At 38.9% G+C, this 15,572-nt stretch overlaps 2 protein-coding genes and 1 long non-coding RNA gene across 3 annotated transcripts in view; 1 reads left to right on the top strand and 2 right to left on the bottom strand.

Moving 5' to 3' along the window:
* On the bottom strand, positions 1-753 carry LOC134318350 (uncharacterized). The gene is made up of 2 exons (XR_010013379.1): positions 536-753; positions 1-413 (listed from the first exon to the last, which is right to left on the bottom strand). It is a non-coding gene; the product is annotated as an uncharacterized LOC134318350 (long non-coding RNA).
* Positions 691-6,366, top strand: tsr2 (TSR2 ribosome maturation factor). The gene is made up of 5 exons (XM_062999219.1): positions 691-786; positions 3,317-3,407; positions 3,516-3,607; positions 4,061-4,225; positions 5,308-6,366. Exons 1-5 carry the CDS (start codon positions 706-708, stop codon positions 5,437-5,439), a joined length of 561 nt encoding a protein of 186 aa, XP_062855289.1. The 5' UTR covers positions 691-705; the 3' UTR covers positions 5,440-6,366.
* A 371-nt stretch (positions 6,367-6,737) lies between these two features.
* Positions 6,738-15,572, bottom strand: part of srpk3 (SRSF protein kinase 3) — a 30,592-nt gene continuing 21,757 nt past the window's right edge. Inside the window, exons 11-16 of the mRNA XM_062999218.1 lie at positions 14,631-14,861; positions 13,566-13,663; positions 13,050-13,157; positions 11,745-11,814; positions 11,560-11,652; positions 6,738-7,519 (exon numbers count right to left, since the gene is read on the bottom strand). Coding sequence (XP_062855288.1) covers positions 7,335-7,519; positions 11,560-11,652; positions 11,745-11,814; positions 13,050-13,157; positions 13,566-13,663; positions 14,631-14,861 — 785 coding nt within the window. The 3' untranslated portion in view covers positions 6,738-7,334. The remainder of the gene's footprint in view (positions 7,520-11,559; positions 11,653-11,744; positions 11,815-13,049; positions 13,158-13,565; positions 13,664-14,630; positions 14,862-15,572) is intronic.

Raw genomic sequence — 15,572 nt, 5'->3', positions numbered from 1 at the left:
TGGTTTGATATAAAATGTGCTATGTTCTTTTTATTTAAAACATCCAGATGTAAATACCAGGTTATAAAAGCTGAAATTCTGAACTCTTACAATGAATGAACATTTACAGAGCAACTAATGTGCTACACTTAATAACTGGGGCCGCACGGTGGCTAAGTGGGTATCACTGTCACTCACAGCAAGAAGGTCCAGGGTCCTGGGGCGGTCCGGGTCCTTTCTGTGTGGAGTTTGCATGTTCTCCCCGTGTCTGTGTGGGTTTCCTCTGGGTGCTCCGGTTTCCTCCCACAGTCCAAAGACATGCAAGTGAGGTGAACTGGAGACACAGTCCATGACTGTGTTCGATATAACCTGTTATGAGTAACTACCGTTCCTGTCATGAAGGTCACCAAAGTGTAAAACATGACGTTAAAATCCTAATAAACAAACAAACAAACAACCAAACAAACAAAACAAACTTAATAACAGTGCACCCACGAGGTTCACCTGTATACCAAGTGTATCTTATAAATTAATACATAAATATAAATGTACGTACCACAAAGGTGTATTTAATGAAATACACGCCGAGTGAATATCTATAGTTTATACCTCACCACCTCGTTCAGTGTGGCGTTTTAGACTCGTGTGATATCTGACATCGATTGGTCCTCCTGAGCGGAATATAATGTGTGATCGATTGGTTTGGTCTGCGTGTCAGTGTGAAACATGGCGACGCTCACGTCTTCTCCACGTGAAGTGTTTACAGAAGCGGTGAGAGTGGTTTTAGAAGCGTGGCCTGTTTTACAGGTAAATAAATCATACGTTATTTATGATTGTTTTATATACTTAGTATTTTTGAGATATTACAAAATGACACATGTTGTCTTAATGTACTGCTGTCTGATTAGATGCTAATCGGTTAGCTTGCTCGCTAATTGTTGATTGTATAATAATATTTATAATTGCAACACGTGCCCGAATACACCGATCAGCCATGACATTAAAACCACCTCCTTGTTTCTACACTCACTGTCCATTTTATCAGCTCCACTTACCATATAGGAGCACTTTGTAGTTCTACAATCACTGACTGTAGTCCATCTGTTTCTCTACATACTTTTTTAGCCTGCTTTTACCCTGTTCCTCAATGGTCATGACCAACACAGAGCAGGTATTATGTAGGTGGTGGATGATTCTCAGCACTGCAGTGACACTGACATGGTGGTGGTGTGTTAGTGTGTGCTGTGCTGGTTGTGAGTGGATCAGACACAGCAGCACTGCTGGAGTTTTTAAACACAGTGTCCACTCACTGTCCACTCTATTAGACACTCCTACCTAGTTGCTGCACCTTGTAGATGTAAAGTCAGAGACGATCGCTCATCTATTGCTGCTGTTTGAGTTGATCATCTTCTAGACGTTCATCAGTGGTCACAGGACACTGCCCATTGAGCACTGTTGGCTGGATATTTTTGGTTGGTGGACTATTCTCAGTCCAGCAGTGACAGTGAGGTGTTTAAAAACTCCATCAGCGCTGCTGTGTCTGATCCACTCATACCAGCACAACACACACTAACACACCACCACCATGTCAGTGTCACTGCAGTGCTGAGAGTGATCCACCACCCAAATAATACCTGCTCTGTGGGGGTCCTGGGAGAGTCCTGACCATTGAAGAACAGCATGAAAGGGAGCTAACAAAGCATGCAGAGAAACATAGCAGTCAGTAATTGTAGAACTACAAAGTGCTTCTATATGGTAAGTGAAGCTGATAAAATGGAAAATGTGTGTAGAAACAAGGAGGTGGTTTTAATGTTATGGCTGATCTGTGTAGATTGTTGGATTATTAACTGTAAAAGTGAGCAATGTGTCACAAGGTTTAGTTTTGCTGTAGTTTTATGAACACATTGTTGATGACATTACAAGCAGTAGGGTTTCTTTATTTGCTACAATAATATTAAAAGTATTCACAAATTAACATATGTAACAGTTGACACAAAACTAGATTTTGATTTAAATAAGTTGACAGTAAATAATATTTATACAGTGCGATAGGGGGGTTGTGGAGAAGCCCACACCCCCGCCCGCCTTGGGCCCCAGTGCACCTGCCCCCACAGTAGTTACGCCCCTGCTTCACAGTCCCAAATGGGTTGTATACTTAGGGGTCTGCACTTGTACCTCTCTTAAGGATGAAGTGGGTGACTCGGTTCATCATAGTGGTGCTTTGGTGTGAGCCTTTTGTTGAGATGTTGGTCAAACTTTTTTTCGAACAGGTTCCAGTAGTTGACAACTTCGTCTGAAATGTTTTTGATTTTGTGGTCTACACTCACAGCAACTTATGGTTTAGTTTGGTTTAGTTTTTTTGCAATTGTGACATTGTTGTTTAAACACTGGACACTTTTTCCATTTAGCTGTATGACTATTTCCACAGTTACTGCAGTTTGTGATGGTCTGAGATCATAATTTAAATTGGCTTTGGCAAGCGTCCCAGGTAATGCCACACACGGGCTGGTCGCAGATAACTTTTTTATTATTAATGAACTTAAAAAACCTGGCGCTTGTGCTGTCCAACAACAGTGGCTATTCTGTGATGATCATATTTGAAAAATCGACCCTCTACACTGTTTATTGCTCTACATGGTCTGCTTCAGTACACTTGGTTTGATGTCACGTAGAATGCACAGTAATACTGGGTGACCTGAGCAGTGCAGGGGTTTTAAACAAGAATTAACGTTCCTGAAAAGTGAGCTGAGCTGAGATAGAACATATCTCATTTAAAAGATATCAAATTTGCAGTGCTTAAAAACAAACCAGTATTGGGAATAGAAATATATATGGACACCCAGATCTGAGGTTTTTCCAGTGGACTGTTGTTTGTTGCATTGTTGTGTTTAGTGTTCAGCTTTAAATCAAATCATATTTTTGTGACTGGGCCTTCCTGTTTTTAGCATTTACTTCCTCATACTGTATAGTCACATTAGCAGTCTGTAGTGGGAGAGTGCCCAACAATGGCTGCTTGCGTAAGTCGGGATTTAAAACCTCAACCTTCCTATTGGAACCATAACATTGTCTGTATCTAGGCTATAAATCAAAGGTTGAGGATTTTAATGCCAGCTCTCAAAAGTCCTTGAACAAGACCTGTAACCCTCCTGACTTTTAAACTGCCCCACACATCTTTCTAATTGTCCAGAGACATTACGTCTGTATGTATAGTAGCATAATGCAGCCTTAGGAAGCCTTTTAAGAAGCTGATACACTGTGTAAATTAAACTGTAGGCATCTAATGGTAACTAAACAAATGTAGCATGCACTTATTGTTTTTTATTATTACTCTTTTCAGATAGCCGTTGATAATGGCTTTGGTGGAGTTTACAGTCAGCAGAAGGCCGACTGGATGGTGGATGCAGTTCAACAGTATTTCCATGACAACAGTATGTTTTCTATTGAATTTTGGGTTGATTTGTTAACTGTAAATTAGATATGACATAATATTTTTTGGTTTTGGTGTGTAATAACCAGTAATTATTGTTTGCATACAGGAGACCTAGAACAGGATGAAGTGGAGGACTTCCTGTCTGAGCTGATGAATAACGAATTTGACACTGTCGTGGATGATGGGAGTTTGCCACAGGTTAGATATGTTTAATATAAATTGAATGACTTGAATAATCAAGTGTACATGTATTGACTGTCATAAGTTAATAAATAAGATTCGAGCAACATTTTTATCAACACATTTGTTGTCTAATTAAGTATACTTAAATGTGTCAGTAGTTAGATTTTTAACAAATTCTGCAGTAGCATAAGTTTTTAACTGGACAAGCTTTCTTAACTGTTCGACAGCCTGACTCCTTTATTTGGTTTATTTTCTAAGCATATGTAATATTTTGGTAGTCATCGATTTTTTTTGGTCACTTGGTTTAAAAGTCAGAATAATGTGAGGTTATGTGCTGCTAATGAGCCTGTTCTGAAGTTTCCTAGCTTACCTAGGATGGGATTATGTTTGTGTACATAATGTTTACCGTTCAGTTTCACTACACTTGCTCTGTCTTTAGTTCAGCTGGTGATTCTTTGTGTTTTTCAGGTGGCACAGAAGATGTGTGTGATGTTTCAGCAGTGTCAACAGGGACAGTTAGCCAAGGTCAAAGAACACATCAGCCAGCTGACTCAGAAAAAGGCTGCTGGGAGGGCAAAGGTTACACCTGTGAAAGCACCTACAGAGGATGAGGAAGATAGTGAAGATGATGAGGTTTGTACTGCTAATAAATTCTATATTTAGATGTTTACCTTAGCAGAACATGAAGGCAACATATGAGACAGTACAGCTTTGCTGGGTACATTATTTACATTAAGTTTTTAAAAAAATGGGAATGGTAAGATCATTTTAGTCCACTAGGTCTGTCATAATATTAATTGAGGTTCTACAGTCCCCCATTCTCAAGGTTTGAAAAACACCAGGTTCAGTTGTTTTATTAACCCTTTGATGCACAACCTGGGTCAAAAGTGACCCAACTGAGTGTTTTTGATCATCACAAATCCTTATTTCAGTTTTATATTTTTTGCTTTTTTAATAAAAATCATTTTTGTATCACTACCCTTCTAATGCACAACATGGGACAAAAATGACCCTTATGTATTTACTATGGAATTTGACAGAAACTACTGACATTTGTAAGTGTTTGTAGTCAAAAACATATTTACTGATCTTTTGAAAGACAACCAAAGATTAGGCTCTTGAATCTTGAATATGTCCAATACTATTTGCTTGCTAGCTGTTTACATATTCTAGTATAGATAGCTTTTATTAGCTAAGACAGCAAATACATGAATAACTGACAAATGTGCATATGAAAATATTCTTGAATGGATGAATATGGTGTGCATTAGAAGGTGGGGCGGTCCGGGTCCTTTCTGTGTGGAGTTTGCATGTTCTCCCTGTGTCCGCGTGGGTTTCCTCCGGGAGCTCCGGTTTCCTCCCACAGTCCAAAGATGTGCAAGTGAGGTGAATTGGAGACACTGAATTGTCCATGACTGTGTTCGATATAACCTTGTGTAATGAGTAACTACCGTTTCTGTCATGAATGTAACCAAAGTGTAAAACATGACAAACAAACATCTGTTATCGGTTGGTGTGACTTAAACAGCTGAATATTTAGAAGGGGTGTCCACATGTTTATGACCATACTGTGTATTGAAGTATTAAAAGCTTGACATACATGAATATAGACATTAAAGGTGAGGTATGTTTAGACAGTAAGGCTAGGCAGTTCTGTATTGTACTGATGTAAACATTTACAGTTGATACACGTCCTTCTGGGTCTTTCTGTTTAGTCTATGGAGTGTGATGATGCTGGAGAAGGATCTTCAGTAAGCAGTGCAACAGTAAAACAGCAACAGCCATCTACATCTGCACCTACACAGGAGGAAGAAGATGGGTGGACAGTGGTGCGCAAGAAAAAGTGACTTTTGGTTGAAAAACTATGGACTAATTTAGCAGTGCCAACAGCACTGTGCTCCATAGTGCAGAGGTGCTGTGTCTAAATTAGCTGGTGGTAATGGACCAACAAGCAGCATTTCACTTTGCAATTGATTAGAAAACCAATATAGAGCTAGTGGTCCATCTTTCTTGTGCTGGAATAACAGTGGACAGTATTGGTGGTAATTTGTGGTAGGACTGAAGGTTTCAAGATGAAAAAAATGCTGCTTGTTTCTCCTTAAAAATCCAGTTCGATCAGCAGACAGTTGGTCTGAGGGACATATGAGCTTGTAACATATGTCTGTGGTTCAGTTGTTTACCAAAACAAACATGTTAATAAGACACACCAGCACTCTTCACTCTTTTTTTTCTGTGTGCTAGATTCTAATTAAGGACTTTATGTCCCCTTATGGACAAACCAGTTTCTACAGGACAGATCAGGACTGTCTGCACTAAGCTGCATCAGCTCAGAGACTTGGTGCTATTATAGACATTTAACCCATTTTAATTTTCGTGTATTCACATATAGTTGCAGTCCAAATTATTTTATCCCCATTGCAAGTTAGGCTTATTAGCAAAAAGTTCAGCACAAAATGCCATTTTCAATAACTACTGCAGTCTCAGAATTATTCAACCCCTTCAAATGGGGGTTAAGTGTTTTTAGTACTTAGTACAGCACACTTTTGCTATTATGACCTGCTGCAAACAAGACACATATAGTCAGACACCATCTTCTGGCAGCATTCCTGAGGAATCTTAACCCATTTATCATGGGCAATGGCCCCCAGTTCACTAATATCCCACCAAATTTTACCAAAGATGCTGTATGGGGTTTAAGTCAGACTGTGACAACCACTCCAGAATCTTCTAGGATTTTTTTTTTTTTTTTTTTAATAAAGTAAATTGCTCCCAAATGTGAGTAAATGTGTGTTGATTTAATTCTGATGTATTAGTCCTGCCATGTGGCCAGTGTTTTGATAAAGGACATCAACCGTTATCAAACTGATTGATAGATTAAAACTCAACTGATGCTCAGGAGGTGCGGCTGTCTATTACGCTAGCCCAGAGTAAAATTTGATATTGTATTGTAAATGATCTTTAGACAGTTAAAGCTACAGATACCTGGGAGCATCACCACTGCTGATATCTGTGTTCCAGTCTCAATGGTGCAGACATGATTGGCTAGGTCTGAGAGAGGGACAATGGCTGAAGCCCCGGGACAGATTAAATACCATGCTGTCCAGGGTATAACTGCTGTGCGGCCAGTGTTTCCCGGTGTAAACGCAACCCTGTAAAATTTCACTCCATCATTGTGTTAAAATGATAGTGCTGCTTTGCTTACCGAACCAAACATACATGCACAGGAAAGTCATTACAAGATGTCTGCTTGTGTGGCATCTGATTTTCAGTAGTTTATTTGTCAGTAAAACACATCTTTAATAATGAATCTCTTTATTCTATCTTTATGTATAGTGCTGTAGTTCCACAAACAAGCATTCCTCACACTGCCAACAAATATAAAAAGGAGAAGTCTGCTTTTTTCTTTTTTAAAACATTTCCATTTTTATCTTAGGGTGTCAAGGCACTATTGTAACATATAAACATTTGACCATCCTACACATTGAAATGACCGTATGATGAAAACTGGTGATGGGTTACAGACATCACATTTCCTCTGCACCATGAAGCGATCAAAGCTTCTTTAAATATTCATATAAAAACAACAGATGAGGTTCTATCTACGAATGTGGTGTGCTCACGTTGCTGCTGTTCCTTCTGTCTGGTTCCGTCACTACACTAAACTGGGTGTGTACCTGTGAACCGCTTACCTATCTGACCTCCAACACAAACTGCACAGACAGTGAGAAGTGCATTTTTTTTGCTAGGAGTTTAGCCAGGGGTGCTGCAGGCATTCTGCTGCAGTAGCTCTTTTCTCTGGAACATACGCTAACATGGTGAGGAGGAAGTCACTGAACTGAGCTGCCTGCTCCAACGGCCACTCGTATTTCTCCAGCAGCACCTCGAACAGACCCCACGGCTTCAGGTTACTGATGTGCCGCAACTCACCTGCACACACAAACACCGACAAATCAACAGAGGTCTTACAAAGCTTAGGCTTAGCCTGATTTTCAATTACTGCATGTGATTTCATTTAGTGTTGGCCAAAAAGAACCCTTGCTGTAAAAGTAATAATGAATTAAACACAAGTACTCATCAAAATAAAGACTTGAGTAAAAAGACAAGTAGCATATTACTCATATATGATCAGATTTAAGAGCAGAACAAACAGTAAATGTGGTGGTGGTGACGATGGGTAAATTATTAGGGTTAAATATCTGGAAACCACAATTATTTAATCTCATACAGTAATATTTATTGTATCACAGAAATATACACAGGTTATTATTCACAAACCCCATTTCCAGGGTAGTTTTGTACAATGTAATAAAAATAGTTTTTGTTTATATATTAATAGTCATTTATAGTTATTTATATATTTTAAGCTACATTTCACAATAAGCAAGTGAATTAGTACAAGGTGAAAGAATCATAGCTGGGTATAAAATGAAATTCTACAAAACCTAAAACCTAGACATCAATTCTATGTAGAAACAGCACTTTCTCTGGTCCGAGCTCATCTCAATTGGACACAGACAGTGAAAACGTGTGCCATGGTCAGATAAGTCCACATTTCAGCTTGTTTTCTGGTAAAATACATTGGGTTCTTGGTAAAGTTGCAACAGCCAACATCCATCATGGTATGCATATGTGTGGAGGTACAACTGGAAATTTAGAAAAACATGCTGCTACGGCGACGTCTTTTCATGTTAAGTACCAAAGCCAGGCCTAACTGGCACGTGTTACAACACTGAGTGTGTGTGCTTGACTGGCCTGTCTGTAGTCCTGATTTGTCTTCTATTAAAAATGTAAGGCACATCATGAAGAAGAAATTGGACAACAGCGACCACAGACTGTTTAGCAGCTGAAGTCCTGTAGCAAATTGCACTTGCATAACTGCACCAATTGGTACCCCCAGTTCCCAAATGGACCAAAAAGGGTCATTAATAGGAACAGGGATGTAACATGGGTAAACATGCCTCTGTTCCAACGGGTTTTTTTTTTTTTTTGGAGTGTGTTGCACACGAATTCTAAATTTGTTTATATTTACAAAATACAATTACATTGGTCAGCAAAACATTGGAATTTTTTTATTTATACTTTTGTCAGTTAAACAAAGGTTTAAGAGAATAGACAAATTTCAGATTATGTTGAAGAAACAATTTAACAGACACTTATGGCTGGTAAGCACATTTTATCTGTACAAACGTTCAATTATCAATGGTTTTGATAGCATGTGGATGAATGTAAATATCAATCACAATAGTGACTTGTCAATCACACATATGGACAAAAATAAAATTGTTCCTACAGAGCTTTATGTTCTGTATATTGAAATGGTACAGTCACATATACACATATAATGTACAGAGAAAAATCTAGGTTTAATCACAGTTCAGATGTTTATGTGTGATCTAAATACATTTACTTACAGTCACATTAAGCCTTATAAGCAGAAAACAATTTAGAAACCTGAACTTCAGGTCCACATCACCCGCTGCTTTAGTAACAGTAATTATAATTAGAGCTTCTCTAACCGGGGATCTCCACCACACTTGTTCTGAAACTAATAATAACCTGAGCAGCTGTGATCTCAGTACCATTACCATGTTAAACGTCTCGTATTCTAATTGTTTTGTTCCAACTTGCTTAAATCTAAATTAGGAGGTGATGTAAATGGAGGAATGTCACAAATGATTTCTACTTTGGAAATAAATTGATTGATTCTCTGATTAATTGGAAATAACCCAAGTCCCACATTAACAGCTTCAGCATAGTGTGTCCAGTGCCACCCAGAAAGCCTGGGTGCGGGATAGAAATACACCATATTGAGGCTGTTAATCCATTACAGGCCAACACGCTTGCACTTGAACACCTAAAGGCATTTTAAATTAGCATTTTAAATTAGCAAATTGACCAAAACAGATGTGTGATGGAGGATAGGATCAAACCCAGGTCTTCAAGACCCTGCTGCTGTGCGTCATTAACTCAACCAAATGTGGTAATTTATACAGCTTAATATTTAGCTACAAACTTTTTTGCCAGGTAGCCACTTGGTATTTGAGTCCCCTTGAGTCTGGATATGTGCACAATCTGAGTGTAGCCGAGTGGTTAGGGTACTGTACTAGTAATTAGAAGGTCACTGGTGCAATTCCCACTTATGTACGTTTGCCACTGTTGGGCCCTTGAGCAAGGTCCTTAACCCTCAACCATTTAAATTGCATACTGTCACAGTACTCTAATTTGATTTGGATAAAAGTGTCTGCCAAATGTCACAAATGTAATTAGCAAATAATAGTTAAGCCTACTAGTTAAGCTTTATAGTTTGATGACTGAAGTCCCATCATGCCAAGCTGCCACAAATCACAAATCTAAGTTGCATTGGATAACCTGCTAAATGTGATAATTGTCAATATTGAATGGCCATTCCAGTGAGTGGGTAAATTCAATCTGCACTATGAGGACATCATATGCTGCAAAGTCAGTGGCGTTATTTAGAGCTGCGACAGCCAAGTGCGCGTGCATGCCATGCATCTGTAGGTTAAATTCAATTACTACACAAATTATATACATTATACAACAGTTCGTTCAGACCAAGTAATCTGATTTGACTAGAGGCATTTGAGGAGTGCTGATGTACAGCTGAGTGATATGTATAGCAAAAGTCCCAGTGCTGTTATACTGTATAAATGTAATAGATGTTAATACACCAATCAGCCATAACATTAAAACCACCTCCTTGTTTCTACATTCACTGTCCATTTTATCAGCTCCACTTACCATATAGAAGCACTTTGTAGTTCTACAATTACTGACTGTAGTCCATATGTTTCTCTACATACTTTTTTAGCCTGCTTTCATGCTGTTCTTCAATGGTCAGGACCCCCACAAGACCACTACAAAGTAGGCATTATTTAGGTGGTGGATCATTCTCAGCACTGCAGTGACACTGACATGGTGGTGGTGTGTTAGTGCGTGTTGTGCTGGTATGAGTGGATCAGACAAAGCAGTGCTGATGGAGTTTTTAAACACCTCACTGTCACTGCTGGACTGAGAATAGTCCACCAACCAAAAATATATCGGCCAACAGCGCCCCATGGGCAGCGTACTGTGACCACCGATGAAGGTCTAGAAGATGACCAACTCAAACAGCAGCAATAGATGAGCGATCATCTCTGACTTTAAATCTACAAGGTGGACCAACTAGATAAGAGTGTCTAATAGAGTGGACAGTGAGTGGACACAGTATTTAAAAACTCCAGCAGCACCACTGTGTCTGATTCACTCATACCAGCACAACACACACTAACACACCACCACCATGTCATTGTCACTGCAGTGCTGAGAATCATCCACCACCTAAATAATACCTGCTCTGTGGGGGTCCTGACCATTGAAGAACAGAAAGAAAGAGGGTTAACAAAGCATGCAGAGAAACAGATGGACTACAGTCAGTAATTGTAGAACTACAAAGTGCTTCTATATGGGAAGTGAAGCTGATAAAATAGACAGTGAGCGAAGAAACAAGGAGGTGGTTTTAATGTTATGGCTGATCGGTGTGCATTAACAACAGATTAACATTAAAATACATTATTAATAGTTGCCGCTTAGATTGCATTGCAACAACTTTTTCCTTATGCTATAACTTCATAATCTGCGGTCACTTATTACTGTTAGCTAATTAAAAACTAATTATTAACAATTATAACATTAGAGGTTGTGCTGTTATACTGAAGAACAGGCAATCAGCCTTGTGCCTACAACCTAATCACACAGCAGCAGACCTCTAATGTGTTATTGCTTAATTTAAATGCATAATTTTTTATAGTCTATATATTGATAATTCATTAATTATTAATAAATAATTTACAGCCCTAAAACAAACTGTGAAAATTAAACCCGCAAACCTAAGAACTGTGTTATACAGCAGGTACTGCTGCAGACAGATAGTGCACCTAAAACTAGGAGTTACTGGTGTGTTATCTTACCTCTGTGGTTGAAGTACTCTCGTGAGTATCTTCCTGAGAGAGCGAAATGAGAAGGAATGGAGCCCAAAAGCTCAATGACATGAGCTAAGTGATCTATGAAAAGAAAACAATTGACACATGAGCACTTAGTGAATATCAAAACACATGTCCATTAGAGACAGTGTGATGAAAAAGGGAGCACTGACCTTCATCTCGAGTGTAGTCTTCGCCTGAATGGGGCTCAAACAGATAGTCTCCTGTAGCGAGCTCGAACGCCTGCAAAAAACAGCCATTCCATCACCATTCATCATCATGTCACTGACTCCTCTGTACTTTTCAATAAACCAGACTTCTACACCATCAACTCAATCATTTATAAACTAAAAAGTAGTGTGAGGAAAAAGATGGGTGAACTGCTTAAACATATTCCAACATATCTCCAGAAAAAGATATGACATTTTGACATTGATTCGTTCTTTATTCAACTTTAACCTTTTCAATGCGGGTGTTTTGACAGAAGACCTGTTTCTAAAGCAGCGATCACCCTCAACAGCTCAAATCTGGACATTATCTGCAATTTTTAACTGTAACAATCTATTATTTATTTATTAGGATTTTAACGTCATATTTTGTACTTTGGTTACATTCATGACAGGAACAGTAGTTACTGGTTACAACTACAAGATTCATCAGTTCAGGTCTTTAATGTCAAACACTGGCATGGACAACTTTGTATCTCCAATTTACTTTACTTGCATGTCTTTGGACTGTGGGAGGAAACCGGAGCTCCCGGAGGAAAACATGGAAACATGCAAACTCCACCCAGGAATCTAACCCAGGACTTTCTTGCTGTGAGGCGACAGTGCTACATTTGTACACTCAATAATTGGTTGTGGCTGCTTGACCACAAACTACTGCATCACTGCAGCATGGCATAGAGACACTAAGCTTGTGGCACTACTAAGATGTTATTGAAGCTCAGGTTGCTTTGATAGTGGCCTTCAGCTTGTCTATACTGCTGGGTCATGTGTTTCTCATCTTTCGCTTAACAATACCCTATACATTCTCCATGGGATTCAGTTCCACACAGTTGGCTGGCCAGTTAAGCACAGTACTATAATGGTCAGCGAAGCATTCGGTAGTAGTTTTGGCACTGCGCACAGGTGCTAAATCCTGCTGGAAAAAGAACACAGAATCTCCATAAACCTTGTCAGCAGATAGAGGCTAAAATCTCCTGGTAGATGGTGTCATTGACTTTGGACTTGATAGAATACAGTGGACCAACACTAGCAAATTACATAGCACCCCAAACCATCACCGATTGTAAAAACACTAGACTTTAGACACCTTGGATTTGTGCCTCTCCAGGTCTTTTTATCATTAGCCAGTGAACAGTAACTCAAAATTTTCTAACCATTTGAGATACTGGATTTCTGATTTTCTTGCTACACACCTTACTGAACTACATTAAAACAAATGCTCAGGTGTGTTACAAATAAAATTCATCATACCATACATGCTGTACTCCAGATGTCTGCGGGAGTGCCGTACTCTGCCCCAATCAGCACCTCCACTGCTCGGTACTGGCGTGTCTGTATGTCCTCTGTAAAGTGCTTGTACTGCAGGAAAGAGAAAAGTAGCAGAGTTGTGTCTAAGGTGGTGGAGCATTACGCCATAGGAAAGTGTGACTATTCACATCACGCAAGTACAGTTAAACTAATGTAAAGAAAAGCAGTTAATTAATAATGCAAAAAAGCAATATTGGCACTATGGTAATTTAATCTTAGAAATATTATTAGAAATTACCAAATTAAAAAATACTTTAATATTAATGAAATAATGGATACATTTCTTGGTAAGTTTTTTTATCACATGATGCAGTGTGAATGCTCATTAGGGCAGTGGTAGTTCAGTGGTTAGGGCTCTGGGCTATCAATGGGAGGGCTGTGGGTTTGAAAATAAAAGCCCTTAATGATGCCAACTATCTGTGATCATGTGTATAAATGACATTGACTGTTAGCACCTACCACCCAGCAGGCGTTGCCTAAATCTGCAATCTTGATGTGGATTTTATCTGCATTCTGTGGTTCAAGAGGATTCACAAGGAAATCTGCTGCACTAAATGCTACAATCACAAAAAAGCAAAGATTAAAGCAAAGATTTATTTGACCATAAATGAAGACAGTTCAGTAAGACAGCAACCATAAACTTTTATTTTTTTTTTCAAATTAAAAATAATACAATTTAGACAAATAATACAAATAAGACATGTTTTGTTAAAGAAGGTAAATGTACTTGCATGGCCTAGACAATCTCCCAACCCTAAACATATAAGGATTTTAAATCTTACTTTTGACACCTCAGAGCTGTAATTGCCAACATTGGCTATCAGTTTGTTGTTACTTTTGTGGTAGAATCAGTGCATTTACTATGTTTGTTGATGGCTTAGTTATTGACCATTTTACATCTATGCATAATAATTAGTATAAATAGCTTTTTTTTCCTAGATTTCCCCTTTTTACCCCCCTATCTAGTCATTTCCAATTTCCGATTGTGAATCCCCTCCTGATGCAATCAAGGAGATCCAGATCCAGGGCCGCTTTTATGGCAGAGATCCTGTCCAACCTTCCCTCCTTCAAACGCAGCTAACTGTGTTTGTGTGGATGCCTGGTCAGGTCAGAGGCTCTGCTGCGATTTACACTTATGAATATAAACACTACGCAGTCACGCGCGTGCTAGTGCGTTAGACCGCTACGCCACCTGAGCACCGCTATAAGAATAAATAATAGCAAGCAAAGAGTTAAATAATCAATGACACCCCCGTGGAAAACTATGACCTAAAGAGTCCTCAGATTATTCAGAAAGGAGGGTAAACCAGTCTATTATTAACCATTGTGGTAATACTTTAAAAATAGTTTGGACGAGCCTGAATGAGCTGGATGAGCCTGAATTTTAAAACTAAAATAATAAAAATGGTCCCTTATAATAGAACTTAAAACAGACACAGAACAGATAATGCATAAACAGCTTATAAGTTTATAAGAAATAAGACAGCCAAACAGAGCAGAAAAAAATGTGATTGAAATACTGACAGTTGGGGGAGAGGGCAGATTTCCGGCTGTCTCTCTCTGTGGAGTATCCAGACAGTGTGGAGAGTGCAGACTCAGAGGTAGTAGATAAAATGGATCCAGACGTGCCGGAAAGGGCAGACCCAGGACTGGAGAAACGCAAAGGCCCGTAACTATTAAAGCTGTCCTCGCACCAGGACGAGCCGGACTCTGGACTTCCCTTAGTGCCGGAAGCATGGTACCCATTACTGTTCACTATAACAGTAAATGAAAGAGAGAAAAGCAGTGAAAGCACATTCAAAACATCATCATGTAAGAACAAAAACATTTCACTTTAGTTTTGTGGGCAACACTTTCCTAGAAAGCTGTAAAGTTTATTCTGCTTTAAACAAAACTGCTACAATTAAATTACCATTATTTTATATCCTCTTTCTGGTTGTTTTAAGACAAGACTTGGGTTTGAGGAAAAGACCAGGTGTGCTTAATTAAAATAAATTTAGCAGAGGAGGGGGGGGGGGGGGGGGGTTTAACACAATAAACAATAAGTTTTTCCAAAAATAATTTCATGAATTGGCGAAAAAATCATCCAATTAATCAAATGTAACAAAAATTGAGTTTAATTAGACACTCCCAGGCTTGATTATTGCCAGGCAGTAAACATTAATTAAACATAACTTTCTAATCTTAATAAGCAGCACACTCAATTATTTCTTTCAGCAGCTCTGGCACAGCTTTTACGCCAGATACCCTATCTGATGCAACCCTATTATTTATCAGAGCTTGGCACTGGCTTTAATGTCAGTGAACTCTGTATTTGTGAGACCAGCACGTGATTCGAGCCCCAAGCACTCAAGCACTACTGTTAACAGCAGCGTGGTTCTTACCATTAAACCACATAAGCTCATAATAAGCAGCATACTAGGTCATGATAAGATTCTGTAATAGATGAGGATGAACTACTAAAAT

This window comes from Trichomycterus rosablanca, chromosome 7, assembly GCF_030014385.1.
Source record: "Trichomycterus rosablanca isolate fTriRos1 chromosome 7, fTriRos1.hap1, whole genome shotgun sequence".
NCBI classification, from domain to species: domain Eukaryota; kingdom Metazoa; phylum Chordata; class Actinopteri; order Siluriformes; family Trichomycteridae; genus Trichomycterus; species Trichomycterus rosablanca.
The sequence above is the reverse complement of the archived record's forward strand: the minus strand, read 5'-3'. Positions and strand labels throughout refer to the sequence as shown.